Source organism: Agelaius phoeniceus, chromosome 2, assembly GCF_051311805.1.
Source record: "Agelaius phoeniceus isolate bAgePho1 chromosome 2, bAgePho1.hap1, whole genome shotgun sequence".
Classification (NCBI taxonomy): Eukaryota; Metazoa; Chordata; class Aves; order Passeriformes; family Icteridae; genus Agelaius; species Agelaius phoeniceus.
In genome coordinates this window covers 61,092,080-61,107,907 of record NC_135266.1, presented here as the reverse complement: position 1 = coordinate 61,107,907, position 15,828 = coordinate 61,092,080, and the positions used below count along the sequence as shown (strand labels likewise).

General features: G+C 36.6%; 1 protein-coding gene across 3 annotated transcripts in view; it reads right to left on the bottom strand.

Moving 5' to 3' along the window:
- The window catches only part of DGKH (diacylglycerol kinase eta), a 159,803-nt gene that overhangs the window by 70,082 nt on the left and 73,893 nt on the right, over positions 1-15,828 (bottom strand). For 2 of the 3 annotated variants that reach the window (XM_077173659.1, XM_054654464.2), the window contains exons 3-4: positions 8,950-9,060; positions 6,652-6,732 (exon numbers count right to left, since the gene is read on the bottom strand). In XM_077173659.1, the coding sequence (XP_077029774.1) occupies positions 6,652-6,732; positions 8,950-9,060 (192 nt within the window). Of the gene's footprint in view, positions 1-6,651; positions 6,733-8,949; positions 9,061-15,828 lie in introns of those variants that run through there. The other variant, XM_077173660.1, reaches the window with a different exon arrangement.

Genomic DNA, 15,828 nt, shown 5'->3' with positions numbered 1-15,828 from the left:
AGCATTCTTACAGAGCAAACCAGAAAGATTAATCAATCCAGGATACAAACAAGGCAATGTTTGCTTAGCAATAGCTGAAATCAAGGGAGTCCACACCACGTTTGGAACTTCAAGGATAGTTGCTGACCCCAGGATCTTAGGAGCCTGCCAACACAGGAGTAGCAAGATGATTTCACCAAATTAAAGAAGTAAGAAAGACAGTGAAAGAAAAGCAGCAGAAAGGCCAGAGAAGAGAAAGACCTGTGTAACCTTCAGGTGAGCAGCCCTTTGAAAAAAAACAAACTAGACTGAGATAGAAGAGCATCTGAAATAGGCTTGAGGCTATCAGTAAAGAAATCATCTCCTGATGTTACTGAGATACAGCTGCAGTAAACTGGATTTTGTAAACAGGCAGAACAGCGGCAGAGGAATACCTCCACTAGAATCCATAAGCTTTCTGCACTTAAATAAAGCTTAAGAGGCTGAACTCTGGGCAAATCAAGAGTCAGTATAAAATTGAACTGATGTCAGCTTATTTAAATTTTTTGAAAAAAGTTTTAGGATAATTTTTCCCAACTTTAGGAATATCTCTGTTTGTCTCTTAATATTTGAAAAGGCAGAAGGAGTGCCCAAACCCAAACATGAAAAGTTTTAAACTTCTTGGGAAAAGGCTTGTCTTTTTTCTTTCTGATGTGGTTGGGGGAGGTTAAGCAATTCTCACATTCCCTGAAGTTTTTGTAGTCCCTGAAGAAAAATCTCAACAACAACTCTGAAAAGATCTCAGTGGCAAGAAAGAAGCAAAATATGTCCAAGTCCAGAGAAATTAACACTATCTCTGAAACATACTGCAAAACTCTGGCAACACGTTCTGTCTCCCAAGCCCAGAGTGAATATTACAAGCTACTTCTCTAAAATCAATTAGAAGTAGCTAATCTCCATGATGCAAACAGAGCTGACTGATGTCAGAAGCAACAGGATATAAATAAATAAAGTGCTAAAAGCAATCTGCCTTTCGGGACCAGTTGCAATATTCAACTTGAAATCATGACAAATCCCAAGAATTGGGATCCCAGTACAACTGGGTCACCTCCCATTGAAAACAGCAACTGCACAAAGATTAAAAGAATTACTTTATCCTTTAAGCTGGTTCCACATAAGTCATATGCCAATAAACTTTACATCCCCAACCAAGACAGAGGATATGCTACATTCAGAAATATAGATAAGAAATAAGGTAATCAGAGGTCTGTAAGAAAACAATAGAAACTAGAAGAAGACAATATAAATTTTAACCACACTTGAAGTGCAGTTGCTCCAATAGAATATTTGGTTTCACTAACTTACAGAAAAACCCTAATCTTCTAAAAATAATATATCCAAGGATAATCAGCATATATAAATATTTAGATTTTTCAAAATCTATCCAAATTTACAGAATACCAAGAAAACCATAGACAGCTGCAAAAAGATTTTTTTTGTTGTTGTTTAAAACATATTAAGCCACATTCCCTACTTTTCAGTCCAAGTGAACTCATATGTCTGACCAAAAAAAGTGGAAATCGGAGAAAAAAAAAAATTTTGTAACAAAGTTACATTCAGGGACTAAATTTAATGAAATGCCATTCATGTTTTGTTTGGGTCTTTTTAAATATAATAAGAAAAAATACATTTTAAAAATTAACCCATAGAGGAATTAATTAATTAAAGCAATTAAATTGAAAAACATTAAGTACTGTTCAGAAAAGTTAAATCAGGCTGATCTATAATCATGTTTAATCAATCATTGAACTGAAAAGACCAATTATAAAACTAAAAAGACCATCATGCAATGAGATGAAAAGCTAGGGGATAAAAAAAAGTAAGAAGGAATAAAAAGAATTTTTAATAAGAAAAAAGATTAATAGATAATAAGCAGCTTGTTATTCTCCAACAAAATTTTGTGGCATGATTCTTAAACTGGAAGAGAAGTGTAAAGTAGCAATACAGGAATATTTGCAGACAGCACAAAATTTTGATTACTAAGTTCCCCCTCTTGATCTCCAAGGCACTTCAAAGTGAGCCAAGCAATGTATTAAGTAGAGAGTACAGTGACTTGAAAAATTTCAGCGTTAGTAAAAACAAAGAAATACACACCACAGAAGCACAGATTAAATATTTATGAGTTACAGCTCCAAATTAACAGAGGAAGGATGTTAGTACCAAAATAGGGGACACAAAAATTCACACTATGCCACTGCAGAAAACAGACAAAACTTGGAATCCATAAGGAATGTAAATTAATTTATAAAATAATCCCAGATGTCTGTGACTTGGGCTTCCTTGAGTGTCAAGCATGTAACATCACTTACAAGATGATGCTGCAGAGTAACAATCAGGAGAACAGCAAGAATAAGTAAGAGTATAGAAGAATATTGACAAATATTATTTATCTTGGAAAATAGTTAAATCAAATGGAGGTAATATAAAAATTTAAAATATAAAACTGAAATAGTTTATAAGTTTCTACTGCCTTTGCATCATAACACCAGGTGAGAAAATTTATTAAAGCCCAGCACTTTAGAAGTTCTCCAAAGAAGAATTTTTTTCACAGAATAAATAATCAGGACTCTATGGTCTATATGGTCTAAAGCATTGCTAAAACCAATACATCAGCAAAAATATACTATGCTAGACATTTCTGCAAGCATATCCAGAATCCTAGTAATCAGCATTATTAGCTGGAACATATAGTCTCCTTTCCAGCCAGTCTCTAATTACTAAAAATCACAGTAGGCTTTCCAGGATAGCAGATCTGCCTACTGCAGCTTCCTCCTGCTGAAGATGACAACTTTCAGAAGATGCATATTCAACAAAAAGCACTTGATTCAGCACCTGATTCAGAAAGCTGAAAGCAAGCGCCTACATTTTAGGTGCCCTGGATGACAAAGCTGCTATTGTAGCTAAGGGAGAGTCAGGTAATAAATCATTGGAGTCTAAACTGAACTGAGCAATTACAGAAATTGCTTTAAAGACCTATTAATTTTATTTTAGATACCTAAATTTAGGGGCCTATAAACCCATCATCAAGTCCCACCCAGAAGTTAGAACAAGCTGAATCCCCATCCTGAGTATCACATTGTTTGTTAACTCTCATATTCCTGGAGAGAACTTTCCAGAATGACAGTGAAATTATTTCCTCTGTCACTCTTAGATGCAATTAGATTGAGCCAGCTATACAAAGTAGTGCCTCAAAACCAGTATTTTACCATATTATTATTTTCCATCACATTTGTCATCAAAAAACCCATAACTGATTTAAGAGTTTCAAATAAAAGTTTGGATGGATTAAAATACAGATGCTGCCACATGAAGCCTGTGCATTTGATATGAGACTCTAACACAGATTTAGAGTACCCAGAGTATTTTATACAACCATGTGGCTCAACTACTGAGGGGCAGCATGCATAACATCTACAGATTTTTTTCCTCAGCAATGTGCATCAGTTCTTCAGCATCAAAAGCAAGGCAGAGGTAGAAACTTAAGCCCAAATTTCAGCTAAGATAATTTCCTTTTAAATCACAATCCATAGTCACCTTTGTTGCCTTGAGGAACTTCATTGTCTGAATATGCTTGTTCAAGAATCCTTTTAGCATTTTAAAATCCCATCCCTTATACCTGTTAGAACAAAAGCACACCACCACTGCTCTACAAGGCCACACTTACACACCAGAGAACACTCTTCAGCCCCATTTGGTCTTGAATCTCATTTTGAGAACAATAAAGAGGGTTTTTCTAAATGCACTCAAGGTACCAACAAGCCAAACTCCATCCCTGCAAACCAAAATGCAGAAGGAATTTCAGCTCTCAGCAGAATTGCTCACTGCCCCATCTGCTTCTGTGCAACAAGGCTGGGAGACTGATTCATCCCAGGAGCCTCCCCAGAGGAGTAACATGCTGAGCAACTACACTCCTCTGGCTGTGCTGAGACAACACAAACCACCCCCCGAGGCAGAAGCAGAGTTCTGGATCAAAACATGTTCTGCAGAGTGCTCAATATCACTATGAGGACTCAGCACGCCACTGAACTGGCCATGGGCTAAGCAAAATCCCCCCTGGGTTCCTGATGAGGCTGACAGAGAGGGTGATCCAAATTTCTCACTGGATGCTGGAACCTCTTCACCCTCTTCCCATAGACCTGGGACACTGGTACCTAACAAGGCCATAAGAAGAATCCAGCCTTGAGTGTCTTATGTAAAGGTTCTGAAGTCAAGGGACACCCTTCCTTCTAGGTTACCTATTAACCTCTAGGTAAGGATGTTTAGAACTACAAAGCACTTATAAACTCTTAAAAAGCAAGGTTGTACACTAGAAACTTATTGCTAGAAGTGAGTTGATCATTCACTGAAAGGTAATATCATCAGCAGTAAGGAAAATAATGAAACAAATGAGCTGATTAAAGTTTATCAGCCCTGTATTTTAATTAGCAGATATTATGTACCTCAAATTTCCCTTTAAGCTCAACTTGTTTGCAGAGAGATAGCAAAAGTAATTCTGGTGAACAAACACTGGTATTTAGTTACATAAAATATTCTGCAAGCTTGTGCATTACAAATAAACTCAACCTTAAATCTGGGTGTTATGACTAATTTTAGGACTTGAGTTTTATCCAAAATAAGAGCATGGAAAAACTTGACACATACCTCTGCCTTCAAACAGACAAACTAGACAAGGCAAAAGAAGGCAAAACAGTAATTTCTACAAGCTGGGGGTGGGAAATTGAGGGGAGAGGGGGGAATCTAAGTGAAATGACAAAATGTTTTTTAAACAAAAAATGAAAATCTTTTTTTTAATATAAATTTGTAGAGGTGTGTTTTCCTGGAAAATCTGTCCCTTGGTGTATATTCCATCTACATCAGTTTGTGTTAAAAATATTATCTATTGGGACAAAGAAACAAGAGTGCATTAGCTAGAGAATGCTAATGTTAATGATTTAATTTTTGGGGTTTTTTTTAACAAATAGAATGCTAACAGATCCCTTAGAACATAAATAAAAAGACCCATAATTTTAAGAAAGACAGAATTACCTTTTTAAGATGGAAGAAAATAAAAAGGCAAAAAAGAAAAGTTTCTTTTTATTTATAAGGAGTATTGCTGGATAGCTAACTACCCACTCCACCCCTAGCCCCTGAGTCCAGCCCAGTGCAGGCGAGGTCAGAGATGTCTCACTCACAGAGCTGTGTTGCTGGGAGACTGGGTTAGGCAAACACAAAGAAAGAAGCCAAAAGATTAAGCAAGATGACGACTATTACCATATTTCACAGTCAAATCAGACAATTCTTCAATCCAGGAGAGCTTTACATCCAAATAATTTTTCAAAATTAATTTGAGGACTGTTTGCCCTGAAGTACCCAGGACATGAAAATAAACAGTGTCTCTGAAGCTGTTAAAGTTGTAGCCAGAGATTTCTTTTTTCACTACTGCCTTCCCCAAAAGTCATGATACTAGAAGGAAAACATGTTTTTGGTGAAGAATGAGATGCTGAATGGGCCTAAAAGATTACAAAGGATACCAAAACACCAAGTAAAAAGCCCAAGCATCCCACTTTTCTGAAGAAGTAGAACTTTCAGGCAACAGAAAGAACCTTTCCAAAAGACAGGCTAGTACCTTACACAGGCACCACCTCACCTGAGACCTTCTGTCAAAGTAGTCTTTTTAATTGCATTCTTAGTCAGTAAAGCAGCTTAGATTGACACAACACACTGGGCTGTCAAGGCCAACATGAGCATGTCTTTGACATGCTCTGACTGCTTCACCAGCTGCCTGGGAGATCCCAGAGCAAGAAGAAACTATGAACCTCTCATGAGGCTTGCATTTGACTGCTTTCGAGAAGAAAAACCAAGACTGGTAATATGAACTAATATGGGTCACCTGGGGAATTAAAAATGTCAGGAAAATTAAAAATTAACCTTTTAATAGAGACATGTAGTTAAGGAAAATGAAGCCATTACAGTCAGTGGGACATCTCAAAATGTCCTTCAAAAGGACAACTTCACCAATGGTATTCCTCATAAGTAGCTCATGTTCAAAATCTTTTTCTCCAGAGGTTAAGAATCAGCAGAGGAATTGTGTCAGACATTAGCACTTAGTTCTAACAGACAGTTGAACAATAAATGAAGAATCATTTGTGTAAATAACACCTGTGAACTTACAGAAACAGGGATTTATCTATACTATATGTTCTTACAGCAGTATCAGAATCAAGGTGAGACTGTAGGGACAGCTTTTCCATGTGACAGAACATATACGGCTGTGATTGGCAGTGAAAAAAATATAATACATTTCAATGTAGGAAAAAAACAAAAATGTTAAGAAAATTAAAACAAAAACACAATTACATTTGATTTAATTCAGCATGTCACCTCTAAGAGAAATTATAGCACAAACCCATAATAAGCACTAAGTACTGAATCTTGTATTTTTAAGGCCTTCTATCATCATCTTTTCTCACATTTCTGCTCACTGAAATAAAATGCCCTGTAGCTGACGTGATATTGTTCTCATACATTAAACCATTTCCAAAAAAAGAAATTTTATTTCCAAACAGAGGAAAATGAGCAATTGAGAGGATCCTCAATTTTCTTAGTAACAGTCTATCCACAGCTTTCAAAAACAGTGTTAAAATTGTTCCATACCGTGAAGCTGTTGTTGACATTTTTTGTGCTTGATTCAGCTACACTGGCATCTGACAGGTCAACTTCATCAAATATTAGAGACTGTGAAGGGAAAAGAACATAGAAGCATTAAATTAAGTCTGAGTCCACTTTCAACTATGCTTACAAAATGTGTTTTAACTTTATTGCGTCTATTCAAATTAGAAAATAAAAATAGAAAATAAAAGTAGTGAAAAAAATAAACACACTGATGATGTGACAAAATTTCATAACTGGCCCTAAACACACTCCTACTTGCTATTCTGAATGGTACATGAGAGCATAAAAAAAGGGCTCAATAATTATATTGCTTTAAAATCTCTTTTAAAAGAAGGGGGGTTTCTTACACAGATGAAGCTTTAGAGTGCCTACTGTGCAGCATAAATGTGGTGTCAGAGGAAAGAGATTCCCACACAGTAAAATGTATTTCGTTTTAGGATGGAACTCTAAAGTCATGTAGGAAGCTATGATATAGTACCCATATGAGAAGATGCATCTCAAAGTGCTGAACTGATCCCCTCCACTCCTTTGTCTGATGTTCAAACAAGAGAAATTTATGTCTACTCTTAAACACTCCAGCCTCTGGCAAAGGATCAATTAGGTTCTGTTATGCTCATGATGGGTTTTCTAGCACAGAAGAGCAGACCAACAAAAATGCCTATTTTTTTAGCCCTAGCATGTTTTTCCTCTTACATGCCACAGGGAAGAGAATCAATATTGGGGGAATTTCAGCATGTCTGGATTCAGCATGCCTTTGAGTATTGGCACAGCTGCCTACACGTAAGACCTTTTTTTCTCATCTTTATCACAGAATCACAGAATGGTTTTAGTTGGAAGGGACCTTAAAGATCAAACTCCCTGCCATGGTCCAGGTTGCTCAAAGCCCCATTCAGCCTGGCCTTGAACACTTCCAGGGACGGGGCATCCACAGCTGCTCTGAGCAGCCTGTGCCAGTCTCTCACCACCCCCATAGTAAAAAGCATCTTCCTACCCAATATCCACATATGGATATTATGGATCCCCTTTCAGTTTAAAGTCATTCCCCCTTGTCCTATGACCACATGTCCTTGTAAAAAGCTCCTCTCCAGCTCCCTTGTACCCCTCCTAGGTACTAGAAGGCTGCTACAAGGTCCCAGATCTGACAGCCTGTCTTCATAAGGGAGGTGCTCCAGCCCTCTGCTCATCTGTGGATCTCTTCTCTGGACACACTACAACAGTTCCATGGTTCCCAAGATAGCAAGGGCACAGACCTCCTGGAGTGAGACCAACAGAGACCCAAAATATTCCATATTCCTCAGCTAACATGGCAGGCTCACATTTTCAAAATATCTCAGCATTATGCTGTGATTTGAGGTTGCCCATCTCAGAGCTCTTATCTGCCATGCTTATGTTTTATATAAACTGCTCATAGTCTCACCAATTGCTGAGAGGTTTGACAACAAAGGTCCTGCAGTGCTGGGCTCCCTGAAGCAATGGTGCTTTCTTTGATTCATTATAGCCACACAACAGTGCACCATCCAGCTGCAGTCCTACAGTCCCACAAGGAGAAATCTCTGTGCCTTTACTAAGAGTTTTGTGGAGAAAACAAGGCTATAGAAGATGATGGAGACCTGAGGAACCTCACCTACAGATCCCATGAGATGCTGCAACCCCACAGGGTAAAGGAGAGTAACACCCACAGCTATAAAACAGCACAATCTGAGTCAGCCAAAATGCTCTTGGCCCCAGCCTTGGGAGGGAGGAAGGAAATGCCTTTCAAAGAGAAGATAAGTATTCCCCTCTGCCCACCCCCAATTCTCCCACCAAAAAAATTCAATAGATGGGAAACAGCTTTTTCCCTTATATATCAGTTTTGGCAGAAAATCAGCATATCTTGATTTCACATAACTATTTCTATGGGCATCAGAGCAGAAGAGTTTTAATCTAATGCAGCCTTAGTGATAACTTTTAAGCATTATCCATTTATTACTTTTTTTGACTGTCTGAGAGCCACAAAAAAACCCACAACCCCTTAAAATGACTTTATTATTTGTCTGAATAGACAAGAAGGTTAAAATAACTGTGATAAACTCCATATGAAAAAAATCAAGACAAACTACCAATCTTTCTTGAAGCTAATTTAACCCATTACATCCTATATACAGCAATTTTTACATAATACAACTGTGAACAAATCATTAAATTATTATTATTAAACTTATTAAGTGTATTAAACTTATAAAACTAAACAAAACTGAAGTCACAAGTAAAAGGCATTAGACACTAATAGCACAGAATTACCTTTGAATCCTTAGCATAGTAAAGGGTACGTCCTCGAAGTTTGAAATAACGCTTTTTCCACCTCTGAAAAGAGCTGGTTTGCTTCAGTAGTAATCCTTCTTTTATGCTTGTCTGAAAAATATTAAAATATAGAAACATGTAGAAACAGCTGCACATATCGATTAAAGTTACACTTTTTAAAATTTATGTTACACCTCAATATAACTGTAAATTGAAACTTTATTTATTCACATTAAATAGAGACTAATTATTTGGACTCCCAGATTTTGCATTGCTACTTTTTAAAGAATGACAATCTTGCAAAATGCTAATTTTACATTTAAACTGCAAATAATTCAATTGTCTGGATAGCTGCAAAGCCACAAATATTAAACTGAACAACAACTGATGGTGGCACAACATGGGAAAAAAATACTAAAACCATCAACAGAAGATAATTTCCAGTTCCAAAACTGATTATGTTGAGAAGAAAAACAATTTCCACACAGATACTAATTCAACAGGGTACTTAAATGTATCTGATTCAAGCACAAGAATTACTTTAAAATAGAGGGAATAATCCAGTTTGATGCAAGTCATGCAAGACTTTGAGTGTGTTGCTGAACTGAAGCCTTCAGCATGAAATCAGCTAACCATTAGAGATAATTATTATCTGGAAAGTGTGAGAACAGTAAAAGATAGGGATATTTTTACCATGCAAATCTTTTTAGGCAAAATATGACTCACTGATCCAAACCTTTCCACTGCATACTGAATCCTGTCTATATAAATACCATTTTTTGAAATGAGTAAGAGGCAAACTAGTATATTTTAAAGGTGTATGCCATTTGCACCAGTGTGTATGGGATTCATTCAATTAGAGAAATTCTCCATTTAATCAGACAAAACGACATGAACACCGAATAATAATTGCATGAATCTCATATTTTCTTCAGTGGTGAAGCACACAAGAGGTAGGAGAAAAAGGGAGTATGTCTGGATATTATATTGCAAAATTACTATTTCTAAATTATTTCCCATTTGTAACATAATAATGTGATAAGAATCTTATTATACAATTTCTAGATAATGTGGGACAAACATCATTTGAAGTTATTCTAGAGCTTCTGGAAAATTAACCAAGACCTGACCTAAAGTTTATAAATATCTTCTATTATCAGATGTGAAATTCTCTTGAACTTTAATGCAAGTAATAAAAACACAGAAAAAGCAGAAAGCACTTTACTGTTCCTACCATTTCCTCGAAATGAGAATCATTGCTGCTATGTACAGAGATCCCACCCTTCATTTAGATAGTCCTAATGTCACAAACCAAAAATGCGGTCCAATGATCACAAAGCAATTGAATTAATGCCCTCAGAAAAGCAACCTTCTCCAATCAAACATTGTAGCTGAAAGTCTAGATTTGTCACAGTTTGCTTCACATGCCAACAGCCTGGACGAGTGGATTCAGTCTCAGCCCTCCAGTTCTAGCAAAGGGATAGCAATTCCCAGTGGAAAGGGTCTGCTCACCACACACTATTTTAAGAAACTTTGCAATTTTCTGATCAGACCCCAAGATAAGCTAGCTTTCCATTATATAAATAGATTTAATCAGTTAGCAAATACAAGCACTTTTTCAAAGCTGTCTGTTGCAGCCATGCAGCACCTGTGCTTCATATCACACTCTGAGATTTTGGAAGCTCATCACAAGGACGGGAGCAGATGACTTGTGTGTTTCTCAAAGGTCAGAGGATGTTAAGATTAGAGAAGTTCCAAGGTACTCCACATTAATGACAGACACTGACTTACTGGGAAAATTTCCAAAATGGAAGGAAATCCACACTTCCTAAAGTGCACTAGTTTTACTAGGAGACACAGAACATACATTATGCTTAATACTTTTGGGACTTTTAAACTGTGTTAAAAAAAACCATAAAATTCCTTAAACCTTGATGTATTACTCACTAAAGAATTAGTTAACTCTATCTTGTCATTTTTATCCCTACTAAACCATTGTCTCCTATTTCTACTTACTCCTTAAACACCAGTATCCCTAATAACAAACCTTCAAAATTAAATTTATTTTGCAAGTCAGCCATTTGAATAGCTTCCTAAAGCTGGCAGTAAATAACCTTGCAAGGTCTACATAATTTATTTTTGCATAAAAATTTTTTTAAAATCTGGTAAACATTTACCCAAGAAGTAGAAGTACTTAATGAAGTACACACATGAAATTTACATTTTACCACAAATAACTATTTGAGCTGAGGTCTGACCATCTTAAATAGAAAAATTCATGGCTGCAGGCATCAAAACTGAGCACAAAGCTTTAGCCCAATACTCTTAATTAACTTTATTTAGACTCTAAAATGTTTAAAATTCCATCTGCCAATGAGTCATTAAGTAATCCGCTAATAATGCTTTCCTGAGTCTATACCAAGTAAGAGCATTTCCAGTAATTTCAGATTGGAAGGGACCTCCCAGGTTGTTGAATTTGGGTCCTCATTATTTCCTATGCACAGGTCATGTTAAGTTTTTCAAAAGCAATGATCAGGCTATAACTACACCTTAAGAAAGTAATTCTTTTTCTTCTCCCCATGGCAATTAAGACAGTGCTCCAAGATCTCACTGTTCTGAGAAGCCTTTTTATAATTAATCCCAGCTGGACATTAAATCTGAAGCATAAGCAATAATCACTCCAATTACATTAACTTCTTTCCTACTGTAATTTAGGAGAAACAAGAAGTACAGGTCCCACAATCCCACACTACTTCTCCCTTTTACAGAACTAGATCTCATCAGCTTGCCAAAACCTCTGAACTTGCCAAAACCTCCCCATCCTGCATCTCGTGTCATCTAGTAATACAATGTCCCTCCAGAAGAATAGGACTATAATTAGAACAGAATAGAATAGAATACCTAACAATCTTTACTATTTTAGCCATTAGTAAAGAAAATTATTGACAATATTACAATTACAACATCACAGTGTTCCACTGTGGTATATCTTCCAGAAGAAATCTAATTATAAAAATCACAGCCGTATTTCATAAAATTAAGGAATACATATGTCCAATTATCCAAGAATGTCAAATGCAACTCTGCATCTCCAAAATCTCCAAAAAAATGACAAAAACCAAACTGTATTTGTGGGTATTCGGGTCACTAAAAATGAGAAACATCCTGTTTTGTATCAGCAGATTTTTAAATGTCCAGTATATAACACCTGAAAAGTCAAACCAACAGTTTTTATTTAAAAGAAAACCAACCACATTGCCTTACTCCTCATTCACTCATGTTTGTAAAGCCCCACATTTCTGCAAAGGTAAATTTTTTACTTCTACTGCTGCCAGAAAGACAGAAAGAAAGGAGAAAATATTCTGAATTTAGAAAATAATAAACTAATTGTGGACCCATTATTGGCAACTACAAACTAAACCACTAAATGATTAAAGTCTACCCTCTACTTCTTTTCAGGTAAGTAAGTGGATATGCTGCTCAAAATGTGTCAGGAGAGTGAATAAGAGAACATGAGGAAATTTCTGAAAGTGAGGAGGATGAAAATGAGAACATGAAAGGCCATAGAACAAGGCAGTCAGATGCAAACAGGAAATTAGGAGTGTGAAGAAGAATTTTAAGACAACCTTGCAACAGATGCTCATGCTGAGACTAAAATGTTCATAAAACTTTGAAAGATGAAACACACCTAGCAGGTTGGCAGTATCATTTTCCAACAGAAGTGTGAAAAGGATACCCAAGGATAAGAAGGCCACAAGTAAGAAGCTCACCAAATCCTCAGCATCTGTCTTTACCAATGAAGATGATGAGGTGGTATCTCACACACCATGTTCTCCAAATATTAGAACAGCTGCATCGACATGGAGGGCATGTAGGGAAGTACAAGACCAGAAAAATCACTAAGTCATGTGGGCCAGGTGGCATTGACCTGGGAGCCTCGAAGGTCCCAAAAGGGCCACTGATACTAACATTCACTCCTGGTAGGACAGTAGAGTCCATACAAAAGAGTATTGCTGAGCCCATACTTATCCAATTGGAAACAGTCAACAGAGGTTTTGTGAAGGAAAATACTGCCCTGCTACCTACCATGTGTTTAGGAGGTGTAGAGGAAATCAAGCAGATAAATTAGGACCCTGTAGACCTGGATTTTTAGAAAGCCTTTGACAAGCCTTCCCACCAAAGAATATGGAAGAAATGTTATTAGAGCTAAATTGGGAAAAGGGACAGGATGTGAACTGAAAGCTGTTTCAAGGAAAAAGCTAAACCTCATTAACATTCTCACATAAAAGTAGAGATCTGTGAGTCACAGTTCACAGTTCTCTAAGCTAAACCACAGCCAGAAATGCCATGCAATTTTGCCTATCACTAAGAAAAGCAACAAACCCAAGACAGAATATAATTTTGCTGCTCTATAACACTGTTGTGTCAGACAGTTCTGCTCTCTCTAACTCATGAAATGGGGTTAAGAGAAGGTACAGAGAAGGACAACACAAACGATTCACAGAACAGTAGCTGCCTCACAACAACAGATTGAAGAGCAGAAGACCAAGGGGGTGATACGAAGAATGTTTAAAAAAAGCATTAAGGAAAAGTAAGGTGACTGCAGAACTATAGCTCACCAAAGCCCACAACATTATAACAAGGAGGAATGTGACAAAACTACATTGAGATCAGCTTAGCAAAGATAAAAAGTAGCACATCTCTACATAGCAGGTAGTGATTTTATAAAGCATGCTGTCACAGGAGATTGTACAGGCAGACAGCATCAGAAGCACAAAAAAGAAGAGAATAGACAAATTCTAGGACAGTGTATCTGTAAGTGGTCCCTTTAATTTGCCATGAGGAAGTACCATGGGAATGCACAGCCACCAGACTCACATGCTGCTCCTGAACAGTCTTTTCTATTCCACTGCTGAAAGTGGATCATTGTGCAACCAAACAAAAAATGTCACAGGTTGAGTTTCTACTGCTATGTAGACAGCATCTCTTTTGCTTTCAAGTCTGATGTTTGTATTTGCAACTGGGCCTAGGCCTTCATTTACTATAGCAATGAGTATTTGGATTCTTGACAGACCAGGCAATTAAAGGAAAAAAAAAAAAAAGAGAAAGAGATAATATGATGATACTCTTTGATATTAACTCTCTCCTGTAATACTTCCTATTCCTGTGATTTTTCCAGTTGAGTACCAGGATAAAACCAACCCCCTTCTTTTCAGTATTGGAACATTTTTACCATCTGCATAGATAAGGCTTTAGGCAGACAGTGCCTTCATTACTTTACAAGGTAAAATCTCACAGCTCATAGTAACTCAGAGCCCCTTAAAATATTCCATGTGTTCATTGGATTGAAAATTATTTTTATTATTAAAAATGTGACAATCAAACACTTGATTTATATTAAAATTATGACTCGGGAACTCCAAGCCTGTGATTTTCTTGACAATCTCTTTATAGCAGCTTCCATTACTGTCACTTAGGCTGACAGGTTTTTCATTAGTTATGTCAAAATAAAAATAGATTTTATCTACCAAGAATAAAAACTTCAGCAGCAGCTTACTGCAAGGTTACATTTTTATTGAAGATTCCTGTTCACAGTGAAAGGAGCCTAACATTCGAAAATTAAAACCAAACAATGAATCTATGAATTTATACAGCTAAAAAGCATCAAAATAAATTTGAAAATCAGTATGTTTATCAACTAACATTGTTTTAATATCAAGAAAATCTTAATAAAACAAGTACCACCAAGAACTGGTAGCTCAGTGGAGCATATGGAGCTGTATCATGGGGTGCCTAAAGCACAACACCTGCCTCAACTGAGATGCCCCAGGCTGTTGCTGCTAACACATCCTCCAGGTTACATCAGTGGCAGAAATCACAAATTGTAGCAAGTTGCACGTGCTCGGTCTGTCACTGTTGATGACAGTTATCCCTGTCCTATAAAGGAAAAAACCAGACCAGCTAGCTGTGAGAAAACAGCTTTCCAAAATCTCAGAATGAAAGCCAGCCACACACCCCACCAAAAACACTAACTTGTGATTAAGCACCACCATTTCTGTGTAACAATAAACACTGTTTCTTCAAAGTTATTCTCATACTCCATATTTTGGGGTCATTTATGTGAATAGACTCTAGCCTATGTAAAACTCTAATACAAATAAATGCCATTATACAGCTGTGCAGTGTCCTTCTTCCTCAACCTTCTTTTCCCTTCATGATCCCTTCCAGTCTATGCTAAGGAAATAGATTTTTGCACTACTATTGTTAAAATAAATAATTATTTTAAATAGCTTTCAACTTCCTCTAATTGGAACACATGGTAATGCAGTAAGACATGAATTAAATATGAAATTACAGAGAAATTGCCATAATAAAAATATCTTAGTAGCAATGTGAAATGCAATTAGCAGACTGATTTAAAAATAGAGGTTGTAGCACGTAACAAATATGAGTAAGATATTGCCATATTAGGATAAAATGTTACACTTGGAATTTTAAAAAAATAGAAAAGAAATGAATACCCTATTTTAGATATAAAGTTGATACTAGATTGAGAATGGAGAAGAAACTTTATCTGCAGCTCAAGTATTTAAACTCCTAATTTCAACTCACGTACAGCATGTTGCTCTCACTCTCTGTTCTCATTAATCAGGGCATGAAACAGCTGCAATCCACTGAAAAAGGATAAAACACTTCATAGGACTGCAACTTGGTGCCAAAGATTTAAGAGTTTTGGTGGTGGAACACAACTCAGTTAACTTTGAGCAGTATTTCACAGCTACCATTTGGAGTATATGTAGTTGTTCCTTTTAAATTGCACATGCTCTGAGCAGAGAGATTTAAACCAACTAAGTCTAACTGGTTTTGAGACAGAAGAAT